This window comes from Peromyscus leucopus, chromosome 1 (assembly GCF_004664715.2).
Source record: "Peromyscus leucopus breed LL Stock chromosome 1, UCI_PerLeu_2.1, whole genome shotgun sequence".
Classification (NCBI taxonomy): Eukaryota; Metazoa; Chordata; class Mammalia; order Rodentia; family Cricetidae; genus Peromyscus; species Peromyscus leucopus.
This window is the reverse complement of record NC_051063.1, coordinates 156,069,616-156,082,614: the sequence shown is the minus strand read 5'-3', so window position 1 is coordinate 156,082,614 and position 12,999 is coordinate 156,069,616. Positions and strand designations below refer to the sequence as shown.

The 12,999-nt window shown below is 43.1% G+C and overlaps 1 protein-coding gene across 1 annotated transcript in view; it reads right to left on the bottom strand.

Annotated features, from left to right (window-relative positions):
- Positions 1-12,999, bottom strand: part of Ano5 (anoctamin 5) — a 72,496-nt gene that overhangs the window by 25,942 nt on the left and 33,555 nt on the right. Inside the window, exons 7-9 of the mRNA XM_028880173.2 lie at positions 10,678-10,962; positions 3,180-3,293; positions 828-943 (exon numbers count right to left, since the gene is read on the bottom strand). Of these exons, the coding sequence (XP_028736006.2) occupies positions 828-943; positions 3,180-3,293; positions 10,678-10,962 (515 nt within the window). The remainder of the gene's footprint in view (positions 1-827; positions 944-3,179; positions 3,294-10,677; positions 10,963-12,999) is intronic.

The following is a 12,999-nucleotide window of genomic DNA, read 5'->3' as shown; positions in this document are numbered from 1 at the left end:
TTTTGTTTCATTACTTTTAGCGATGATATGTATTTCTCTGATTAATTTAAATTTATATTCATATTTGTACACAGGAAATAGTCCAGCTACACATCTTGTACATGTTCATCCACCTGTGTCAATTTCACTTACTCTCACAACTGCCTTTTTTCTCACATGGACTTCTTCGTCACCTTTGCTGAAAATCAAGTCATTATTATATATGAGTCTATTTCTGAGCTCTCTTTTTTATTATAGCTCTCATTTGGAACCAATTTCAAATACACAGAAAAGTTATGAGTAATTAAAAACATTCACATATATCCTTTGATTCTATTATTTATTGTGCATTGATTGCATGCATGTTTAAAAATTTAAGATTATAGAACCAAGAACTTTACAGATCTCTGAGGCCAACACATCAACATTTACAGGGTAGTTTCTCCTGTGTTCTAAATTCTTCTACTGGGGAAGTAAAACAAAATTAGTATACTCACTTAAACTAAAATGTAGACAAATCACATCACATTTTCAAAGGAAATAAAGCATCATTTCCATGTTAAAGATGAACCACATAGCATTTCAGTACCATGACCAAGTGTGTACTGCTTGTACAAAGCAGGAATTAGGCTGATCGTGTCCTGGCTAAATGCTAGGTCTTGACCCTTAGTAGCCATGCTGCATCTTATAGATGGTGTCAACAACTATCTTCTTCCAAATGAACAATTAATAGTAAAGAGAGGGGCTATGAGACACTGTCCCAAAGGCAGTGAACAGAGCCTACTGTAGAACTGTGAACGAAGATCACATCATTGGCTTTTAATGGTCACAATGCTAAGTGTACTTACCGAATCAAATCTAAAGGTTGCTCCTTGTAAAAGTAAGAAAACCGAGCCCAGTTCTGGCGAAGGATGTACCTCTCATTGATGTGAGTAGGAGTACTTGATGGCTTCCAATACTGGCCCTGTGCACAGTCAAGGAGAGTGTAAGAGAAGAAAGCAAGAGACACAGATGATGGGGAGGGCCTCTCTGGGCCGGCGGCCAGTGGACAAAGGTGACACCATCTTTCACTGATAGATTTCCAATTTATATTCCACTGACGTGAAATCATTTGCTAACATTATCCCAAATCCCACAGTCAGAGTGATTTATGTATTAAGTTAGCCTAGTAAACAAAGTACTACTTATACCAGTAGCTGTTTAACCCATTAAAAAAATTATGTGTACTTAAGGACTGCTGAGGATAGAGTGAGTGTCCAGCCTCAAGTTTAACACAAGTGAAGATTTATGATAAAGTATGGTATTTTATATCCTGCTAATTCAAGTTTTTTGTTGTTCTGTAGGTAACGCCACTGAATTTGGAGAAGTGAAACTTAAAGACAGTGTCCTTACGGTGGTATTTGGGGATGGTGTAAAACACCACTCTAAAAAAGCACACAAGAGGAATCCCACCACTTCCAAATTTACAGATGTCAAAGATAATGAAGTCTAGCTGCTTCTAAACAACTCAGTGTTATTCATTTCCAATAAACAAGGGAGGCTGTGCTGAAAGGCTGGATGTACAGGTTAAAATACCCCGAGACCACGGCAGGAGATGGATTTATAACAGGGCAAGGGGTTAAAAGAATCAATGTCCTGCATGTAAATAAAAGAACAAAAATCTTCAACGTGTGCAAGACATAATCACCTTGAAATAATCTGTGAAAGGCAGACATAGAATGCCTGGCAACATGTGTACTAATCTAACAGGATCTTTCTATATTATTGGTATCTTGACCCTGTAATCCCCACACTGTTCTTCTCTGGGAGACTGTGGCCATCTTGGGGTGGGAGGCAATAGAGAATGGACAGTTTCTCTTCCTTTACATTAAAGGATCTCATGTGAGTTAAAAGGGGGAAAATACGTCTATGAAATTGCTGCTGCAGCCTACAGAAGATTACAGTCATCCTTGCAGAACCAACTTACAGTCCTATTTCACACTTCTGATTGGTTGGTTGCAGTTTAAGCCACATGGAAAAGTTTGGCTGAAAGCCTTTAAAAGTCCCTTCTAATGAGAGACAGAAAGACTGTGGACTTGAATGGAAGGAGAGGTAGGGAGGATCTTGGAGGACTTTGGGTGAGGGAAAACCATGCCAGAATATAGTATATGAAAAAAAATCTATATTCAATAAAATAAAAATGGGAAAAATAGCACTTCAGCAGAGAAGGCATCAAACAACCAGCACTCACTCAAAATGGAGAAAACTCTCTCCCGTTTGTTCAAATGGAAGTATCTGTTTCTTCCCCTTGCCGAGGGATGTGTTTCTTGCAGGAAAATGCATCATACAAAAGTCTTTTCCAGCTAGGACAGAGCAACTGAGACAGAAATGAGATCCAAAGGATGGTCTCAAAGTAGAATAGACATCCAGCTACATGATTTCTACCATGAAGCCATGGTGAAACTGAATGCGCGTCACCATTCAAACGCAAACGTCCCCCCCCCCCCGCCCCCGCCCCAGGTTGCCAAGCTATTATCAGGCTTGACAACTGGGTTCAACGCCCGGAACAGTTACGTCTTTGTGGAACACATAGGTAAGGCCCCCTGTTTTTGTGTGTCGAGTCATCAATCCCAAAGAAAAAGTCTTCGGAATTTTGGTTGTTAGTGAAAATACTTCTGATGACTGACATCCTCAGCACCCTCAGCTAGACAGCCACTTCATTTCAGGCAATCCCTGATCTCTGAACTAGGATTCATGGTTGTGTGAAAATCATAGCCAGCAAAAATGTTTTCCCTGTGACTGAAGCCAGTTCTACATTTGATGGATAAGCACGAGTGCATTTACTCTTTAAAAAAATTCAAAATCTATGAGAAAAGATGTGATAGAAATTTCTGAGTAACATGCCATCCAATTTTTTTTATGTAACTACTATTTCCAGAATAGCTACTAAAGAAAATATTGTGTGCAAATATAAATGACCATTAAAAAGACTTTCCATTTGAAATGCCAGCATGAAAAGGAACTGAGAACACATAAGCCTTCCTAGTGCACATCTCAGGCTGGAAAGCAGGGAATCTGGAAAATTTCCCATTGTGAAGGAAAACTAAGCAGTTCAGAAAGAAATCAAAAGATACTGGATGACTGCTCCACCCCCTGGGAAGGCAGGCTCTGACTGTGAGGGAGGGAATGCGCTCTGCATTATGGAGGTGGCTGATACTCACATCGTGGAGTGGATAGGCAGATAAGTACGTGCTGGAGTTCAGCAGTCTTTCGATCCCAATCTTTTTCTTCCCCTCTTCTACTCCAAAAGGGCATCGGGACAGAATATAGTAAACCTGCCAGGGAGGTACCAGGAGAAGTCAGCACATGAATTCTACCGCGGAAGCATGCAGAGGGACCTCAGCACATTAAATCTCTGAGGTAAAAGTGCAGGGACAAGCACGCTGAACCTCTCAGCTAAGTGCGAAGAGTCTCAGCACCCCGCGGAACTTCATGCTTTTCACACTTGGAAAATCACAAGTGAACAGTGTCTACTCTGAATGGACACAGGCTCTGACTACAGAAGAATGCTTGTCTTCATGGGCTGTGAGAGACATAGATTGAGGAGTTGTATAGAATTGGTAGGTGTTTCATTCCTGGGTTCTGACAATACCCCTATGGCCTTGCTGGGGGCCTGGGGTGCATGAATCATCATTTATTTTTTTTCCTCTTGTCTCAAATTCCTCTGAGGTGCTCATATGCCACAACTCTTTGCTAGAACCAGCGTTTTAGGTACCATTGTTAATAGTTCATCTGGAGAAATAGGAGGTCAAATTGATATATAGTCAGGCTGTTTTCAGTATTTCTTCAGCCAATCACGCTGATGATATATATATGGGGCCTTTGCCTGACATCAACTTATTAAATCCATTAACTTAAGTTGGTCCTGTGTTGTAAGAGATTTTGTTTGTGTTCTGGCAAATAAAGTTTGCCTAGAGGTCAGAAGGCAGAGCTAGCTACTAGTTAACCAAGAGGCCAGGCAGTGGTAGCACACACCTTTAATCCTATCACTCGGGAGGAGGAAGCAGGAAGATTGGGAGTTCAAGGCCACCCTGGGCTACACAAGATTGAACCAGTCTAAAAGAGAAACCGAGCCAGGTGGTGGTGATGCACACCTTTAATCCCAGCACTAGGGAGGTGGAGACAGGAATAGAAGGTGGGTAGAGACAGGAATAGAAGGTGGGTGGAAACAGGATCACGGGCCCCCATTTCATCTGAGGATTCATAGAGGTAAGAAGTTTCTAGTGGCTGCTACTCTATTCCTCTGATCTTACAGCTTTCACCCTCCATCTGACTCTGAGTTTTTATTGGTAAGACTAACTAGGATCACACTTCAGCAATGTCTCTTCTACCACTTCTAATCACCTCTATCAGCTTTCTCTTTGGTGTTTCCTGTGATGGTATTTTTATTAATCCCCTTTATTCTGCTTTGTGCTCCAGGACCTTGTCAGAATACCTCCATTTTCAGCTTCCTGGCTTTCCTCCTTCTGTCACTGTGTTAAATTCAATGCCCAGCCTTCTCTCACATTTCATCTCTCATCGATTCATTGCCTATGGTGGGCACTCTCCACGAATTGTCATCGTCTAATCTGGTCATCCATCTTAAGGGCACCTAAGTCTTGCTAATGTAAGCTTGATGGTTATGAATCATATGGTAAAAAATAATTTTATATGCTTTGAATTATGACCTTAGGAAATGGTTACCAAGGTAAGAACTCTGCCTCAGGCATTAACAAAGTAGAAAATTTATTCTAATGTGTATTGAGATATACAATATGGAGGTAACAAGTTACACATACTGTTGTCAAAGAAAATCTGGACCTGGCTAAGAATGGCTTTATTCAGAAAGACTGCTGTGGAGGACAGTGGCCACTGCAATGGGAAGGGCACCTAGCCAGATCTGTGCCCATCAGGAAAGGCAGAGGGCTGTTGGTTCTCTTATGGGGAGAGGACAGGAAGGTTCAGGGAGCCTCTGTGCTAATGCTCCTGTTCACTGTGGCTCAGGGTAACCTATGGTCAGGTTCCTGTGAGGGTCAGAGAAGCATCATCAGTTGGGTAGCCTTAACCATCGAGTGTTTTCTTCTGATGGGTGCCCTGGCTCTGCTAACCATCGGTGAGACAACCTAGGGATGTGGAATGAGGCTGTTGGCCTTCGTTACTAACGCATCTCAACGAAGTGAGAGATGTGAGCATGAAACACCTGAACTTCTCTGATGCCAAAAAACGAATTAATTCTCACCCTCTTCTTTTCTGAGGACATTCTTTAAGAAAACTTGCATTTATAAATAAATGACTTTTCCTTTTGAGATAAACAGAAGTCTAAGCAAAAACCTCAGTAAGCCTCTCCTCACTGTTAGAGACTATAGTTGTCATGAATTATTTCGCACACCTCCTGGGAGTGGAGGGAGAGAGAGAAAAAAGGGGGTGGAGCTTTTCCTCAAGAATAGGTTTCTATGTCAGGATGCATGGTGGCCCCAAATGGAGGGGCAGAATATTAACAGTAGTGTTCAATAGTTTTAGCCCTATTTCTTCTAAAGGTGGAAAGCTGGCAATGACAAACTGAGCTGAACATCTCAGGGACTGGAGAGTCTGTCCCATGGTGACCATGTGAGATGGTGTTAGGGAGTCAAGGTGGTGGTGAGGTGTACATGGCCAGGTATCTTTTAGGTCAGCTGGGGGAGAAAGGTATCTACAGCGAGCAGGTCCCAGGAGAAGCACAGGGGGACTGGGTGGGTGCTTCTTTAGTTGTCCTTACTTTTGCAAAAACTTGTGAAGCTCAACATTGTGAGCATTGATACAAAACTAAAAAGCTGATAGAGGTTCCTGTCAGAACAGCAAGGGTCCACAGCTGTCGTGTGTTGACTGCCTAATACTATCACAAAGGACTGACAGCCACCACACCCTTACACAGAAAGTTGTTCTACAGTGACATCTGTCTCACACTGATGCCGTTTTCTTTAATAATTGTAGTGAATAGTGATTATTGTTTCAAATATGTAATTACCTCGATTTTCGTTCTCATCTGTGTTTCAATCTCTGAATATGCCCATGGTTTACTATGGTATGTGTACTACAGACATAATGCTCTGCTAATGTATATGCATATGTTCCTGATATATATGTATGTGTGTACATACATACTCGGAAGAAGTCTTATTTCTTTTTTAGGTTGACAAAATATGCTTTAGTTATGTGCAAAGCTGCACCGTGAAGCAGAAAGTTGGATGCTTTCTGTAATTGCTACATGTTGGTGGACTATACGTTTGAGAAGAAATAGATACTTTTCTTTTACCATGCACAAAAGTTAACTCCAGGCGGATAGTAATCCTCAGCATGGAAAGCAAAATAATGTGAGCTTCTGCCACTCACCACTCTTTACCTCACTACTTAACATCCTGGGACTGTTGGCTGAGCTCGGTCTGTTGAGACTCCTAAATCCTCAATCCTGGGGCTTTTCTCTAAAACTCCTGACGACCATGTTTGGCCTCCACAGCAATTCAAATCTGTCTTCAGGCTCCACTTCTGGTTCTGGTACACCTGTTTACATCTGCAGTTACTTTCCCCACTGAAATCTTGTGCCCTTCAAGTCATCCATTCATATTGGAATCAGTTCCTTGCAGGCCCTTCATGATTTTAATATTTGATTTCCTCCAATGAGCTGTGAATATTTTAATGACATCTAGGATCGTGAATCATTTCCAGAAGATTTTCAATTCAACAGAACGATCACTATCTCTCTCAGCTGTAGCCTTATAAAACACATTTGCTGCATCAAAGGGTCTGAAACTCAGTGATCCACAGGCTGAAGAATGGAGGTCTTGCTAGCAGCAGGAAAACAAGTCAGATTCTCATGCTTCTCAGTCTGAGCTCCAGGGAGCTGAGCTGTACTATTCCTGAGGTAACAAGAGGAATTGTTTTCCTGTGAAGTACATTCCATCTGGGGGTTAACATATTCAGTTTGAGGCAGACGTGCTGGCCCTGGGCTTTGGTGTTCTGTTTACAGAGCATAAATGGAGGCGCTCTAGTACAGTTCTGAAATGCATTAGGATGTTCAGAATCCCGTGGGAGCACGGGTTTGAGCACGGGGTTTGATTTAAAGTCATCAACTGCCTGAACCCCTAGCATCCTGCCCTGTAATGCTCTGAAGCCAGCATCTCCACTCCTGCAGCGAAGTCTGAGAGGACATCATCTGATGTTGGAAGACCTTGCTTGCTTGGTCAGAGGCGGGAGTCTTCTCATGGTCTGGCAGCTTACTCATTTAGGTTGGCCACATGGAGCTCCCTCCCTCCAGTAAAGCTTCCTGCTCTCTACCTGCCCTGATCTGGAGAATGTCCCTGGGCCTGGAGGACTGACCTTATTTAAAAGCTGTTTCTAAACCAAATGCCCAAGTCATCTTTAGCTTGACACTCGGCACAGATCCCTGCTACGCAGACTTGTGCTAGGGGCTCTGCTATAGGACCCTACTGCCACATACAAAGCCTTGTGATAGGAGTGTGCCACCTAGTGCAAATTAGGGTTTGTCCCCAGGCTCACTGATCCTATGTATTCCTTATACTCTGGAATAAAGTTGAGCGGATTTACCAAAATCTGTCTCCGTTCGTGCTCATGGGCCGCCAAAGCTATCTGTCACCCCACCTGCCTCTTTCCCCTCTCCACTTGGTGGCCAATAGGCCTAGGGGGAAAGAGCACCCCACAGTCTGATATGGAGCTGCTGCATCTACACTGAGAATCTGTTAAGAACACAGCCACCTTCACTAGTTCCCTCACGCAGATCTGGGGGGGGGGGAGGGGGCGAAGCTGCAGCTCATACCCCAGCACCTGTGACTTCTCCTGTATGGGTATACAGGAGACAGCTTCGTCCCTTAAGCCTCCAGAAACCATCTTCACAGGTTCAAGCTCTTCTGCAGCAAATCCCCCACATTGCTCTGGATTCATAGATTGAGGGGAGGGTCTAAATCTGCATTTGGTTTTGATGTAAGGGAATGTTGGTTTAAAGGTTTGATCTTCTATCCAGACCCGAAAATGTTCATCCCCAAGGCTGAAAGGCTGTCTTATTGTATGCCTGTCAACTGCGGTATGCTTTCCATTTCCTTCAAGAATTGCTGCTTGGCGTCCAAAATTTGCCTGACTGGCACAGGCGGTCTAGCCGCTGGCCATCCGCTGCATTTCACATACCTTTCTTATTAAGCTTTCTCACTCCTGGCTTTTGATTCAAATTGAGGGACTTGGACTGGATCACACAGAGAGGCCACTGTGACACTGTATGCCGAGGTGTTTTGTCTCAGGGAAGAGGAATCCTAAGGGGTGCCAGAGAGATGGGGGAAATGCTAGTCAAGGGGAGAGTCAGAATATATCCAGCATTCTCTATCTCTCCATCTTTTTTGTGTATGATTATTATTTTCTTGGGTTTATTTATTTATTTATTTATTTGTTTGTTTGTTTGTTTGTTTGTTTTGAGATGGGGTCTTAACTCTATTGCTCAGGCTTGGCTAGAGCTCACTGTGTAGCGCAGGCTGTTCCCAAACTCGTCATAATCTTCCTGCCTCAGCCTTTGAAGGGCCAGAATCCCAGGTGTGAACCACCAGGCCCAGCAAGTTCACTCCATTACATGGTCGACTTGTGATGTTCACGAAGGATTCTAACAGTCATATAGATACACAGAGATACAGAAGAGTTACATATAGTTGGAAAATGCTGTTTATAGAGCTTCTCAGGGCAGGGTTCCACCAATATTCAGAAAACATGGTGTCTGTGAAGCACAGCCAAGTGGCACATGCATGTACTATAGCAATGGAATGTGTCTACCACAGGTGGACAGGAAGCTGTTGCCCTTCCTTTAGTGTGCTCTGAGAGCCAGCTCTGTCCTTATGACCAGAGTGACATAAAATTCCTTATCTGTTTCGCTCTCCATACAGGTGCATTAATCAGACGTTCAATTTAAAACTCTTGCTAACTGTGTAAGCCTTTTCTCCCATACACGTGGCTAAACCTACAGCTTCATTCATGCCAAAAATTCTGTCCTTTTTCTACTATGATGGTGTGTGCACACATATAAGCCATGGGGAAATCTCTAGATTGGACTTTATATATGTGCATCACATGTATGCATATATAAATTCATACTGTGGTGTATGAGAAGATGCTTTAGATGCTTTCCAGTATGCGAGTCTATCCTGTAAGGTGCTCCAGTGGTTTATTCAGTGTGTCCATACACAGACTAAAATGTTGAGTGGGACAGGAAGGAAGAAAGGCTTTCTGCACCAGCCTTCTAAAAGTGAGCATGGTGCTTCTATACTACGGAAGGAAGGAAGTCCATACTTCTCACTTAGAAAACATGTTGGCAAGGTTTTTGAGTGACAACAAGAAGCCAAGGGTGAGGTGAAGGAAGAGCAGCCACTTTCCCATGCTGAACAGCCTCCTGGTCCATCTTTTTGGAAGGTGGGATGAAGCCTAAATCCAGCGCTTTGTATACAATAGGCTGGCACTCTGCCAATGAGTGGCATCCTCAGTTCTTATCAGCAAATATTTAGGGAACGCGTCATTGGCTAAACTTTCATTACAGCACAGGACAGTAGTAGGATCTCTGCTTCCAGAGAAGTTGTCTTATTTAGGAAACAGCAGCATTCTGGCTTGAAAACAGGCCTTCTGATACAACAGCAGGGCCTCTTAATTCCCTGAAAGGTGCTGCTTTGAAGTGTTGGTCTTTATCTTTTAATCCTGGTGGGAAAAGAGAGAATTTTTTTTCCCTTCATATTCAATTCGTATTGTACCAAAATTCTAGGAGCTACACCTTGTTTGATATCTCTGTGAATTTAAATAAAAATATTTGTTTAAGAACTGGGAAGAAAGTGGAATGAGCCATCTTTTCTACTTACACAGGGAGAATGTGTGTTCTCAAGGGGGAACAGGTCTGTACCGGTTGGGAATCAAATGGTGCAATTCACACACACACACACACACACACACACACACACACACACACACACACACGATACACAGGACAAGGACAACACGGGACCACATTGTTGTCTTCTGCAGTCAGGTGACTAATGACCGTGACAGCTAATCCTCACTGACAACTTGCTGTGTGTTAACTGCTGTCCAAACTTTCCTCAGATTCATTCACTTAATTCTCAGGGTAACACAAATGTGTGTGATCTCCACCTAACACAAGGAAACAGCAGCGTGTGGGGCTTCCAGTCAGCACTTTACAAGACCCAGGCCTACAGAAGGAGAAGAAATATTGCTGACGGGGCTGAAGACGATTTTCATAGAAGAGAAAATGTCTGAGGCTCCGTGAAGCCTACCTACATATAAAGAACTTAGAATATTCAGACCAAATGAAAGTGATCAACATTCTCTGACTTTAAACTTGTAAAATCTCATTTTAAGATCATGAAATCAGTTTACAATGACAAACCCTTGGGCTGCTCTGGGGTGACATGATGCCTCCTTCACTGTTGTCCCTACAATCAGTTGCTTGCTCTTAAACGACATTTGAGAGATAGGGATCTTACCAAGTTCAAACTGGACCTAACAGGCTTTCAGTCCTGCATAGTGCTATCAGATGATTATATCATGCCATGCCTAGGGAAACCTTATTATTGAGCCTGTACAAGCACAAAAGCTCAGAGTTTACACACCACACACGGAGAGGAGCCTGGGGCCTTTACTACTCACAATTCTGTTTCTCGTCGAGGATGGAAAGAAGGTAGCCTCGTCTTCGATGAGGAAGAGATCCTGACGGTATCTGCTGAACTGAGCAGTGAAGTAGTCACGGTGAGGATACTTCACAGTGGCTGGGAGCTTCACAGGCCCAAGCATGTAACTCAGGGGTGGGTACTTTGGCTGCCGGTTGTCACTCCACTTAATAGGCATCCTGATTCCCAGTACTTCAGCATAGGTGACTAGGACCTCCCATGGGGCGTGGATCTTCACAAAAAAGGTTTTTCCATCTTCAGAGTCCTGCATAAAAAAAAGAGACCGAATGAAAGTTAAAAATTAAAGGAACAAATCTCAAAATTTTCAACTTAATCAGTTTTCAGCAAAGTTTTTAGGAAATGAGATTCCTCTATGATGTTTATGTATGTGTACTATGGTGGTTTGTAGGAGAATGGCCTCCCTAGGCTTATATGTTTGAGTGCTTTGCCCCTATTTAGTGGAATTATTTGGGAAGGATTAGGAGATGTGGCTTTGTTGGAGGAGGTGTGTCGCTGGGGGAGAGCTTTGAAGTTTCAAAAGCATACTCCAGGTCCAGTGTCTTACTCTCTGCCCTCTACTTGTGGATCAAGATATAATTTCTCAGTTGTTCCTGCCTCTACAACATGCTCCTCCATCATATATTCTTACTGTCTAAAATCATTGGCCTCCAATAAACTTTCTTTTATAAGTTGCCTTGGCCATGACATCTTATCACAGCAAAAGAAAAGAAACTAAGACATGTGCTAACATAGGAATAAACATATATACATTATATGCATGTGTATATATGCATAGCACAGGGAGAGAGAGTCACAGAGACACATGGAGACTGAGGGAACTTTCTATGAAATATACTTCAGGTCTATGGCTATACTACCATGAATATGCTCAATGTCCTCTAAAATATACTTAAGTGCGACTAGTTCACTCAGTACTAGATTGATTCACAGCTATAAGTTACGGGAATTCTGTCACCGGTCCCGAGGGCCAATTGGGAGGAGGGTTTTGGTCCAAGAAGTGGGGTTTTCATTGAGTATTGGCGTGACTGAGATGAGAGGTGGCCCTTTCCAGCGAGCAACAGTGGGTGTTGGAGGTGGCTTGTGACTCGGCTCAGGTCCCCCTTTTTGTTATTTAATATTTGTGCAAATTAATATTGTGTAAAATAATAAATGGATTTTGTTTGTTAATAAATGTAAAGAGATCATTTTGCATCTGGTGCCCAACACAACCTTGCAAGAAAATTCAAAACTGTGTCCTTCGCGTTTGGACGCTGGGTGGTATGGTGGAGGGTGATCATTGTTCCCCCACCCCTGCCTTCCCGAATGGCTGCTTTGCTGTCTAGTGGAGGGTGCACGCCCCACCTTGCCTTCCAGCATTCCTGTTTTCTCAGATGCGGACTCCTAGCTCACCGCTGCTACCCCATACAGGTTCTGCCGGGCATGCACAGGTGCTGGAGCAGGTCCTGGTCCTGTAGCTTTGCGCAATAGCTTGGTGTGCTGCTGCCCTCACCCACCATACGTGCTATGCTCAGCATGCACAGGTGCTGGAGCAGGTCCTGGTCCTGCTGCCTCGTGCATTTGCCCCCGCATACGGGTTCTATTCCACACAAGCACTGGGACAGAATTTGGTCCAGCCACCTTCAGCGTTCACTCAGCCTGCTGAGCCTGAGCTACCTTGGTGCCGCACAGGCTCCACCTGCTGGTCAAACATCATCACTCCATCTCTGCTAACCAATTTTCTGAGGACTGGGAACTGGTGAGACACTTGGGAACTTTTAAATGGTAAAGTAGGTTATTAAATAAATTAATTAATTTAAATAAATAAATAACAATTAAAAAGAAGAGGGGAAAGGACAATCTTAAAACTTTAAGATTGTTAAAAATTGACTTGTTAAAAATTAACTTGTTAAAAATTGGAAATATCATAATGCAGGGAATTAGGAACCTGTTCACTGTGGTCGTGATATAAACAGAAAAACTAAATGAGGAGATAAACCACTTAGCTGGGATCGATACAATGTTGGTCATCATTATTATCAGTCTGGTAATTCATATTTTATCCTTAAAAATGTTTGATAACTGTGCCAAATATGAGAAATTGACTGATAAGATACAAGCCTTAGAAAAGGCTACTGCTTGGGGGTAATGAAGGGTGAGGGTCTAGGGGAAGAGAGCTTAGGGGAGTGGGAGATCCCAGCCGGATCAAGAACAGAGAGGGAGAACAAGGAATAGGAGACCATGGTAAATGAAGACCACATGAGAATAGGAAGAAGTAAAGTGCTAGAGAGGCCCACAGAAATTC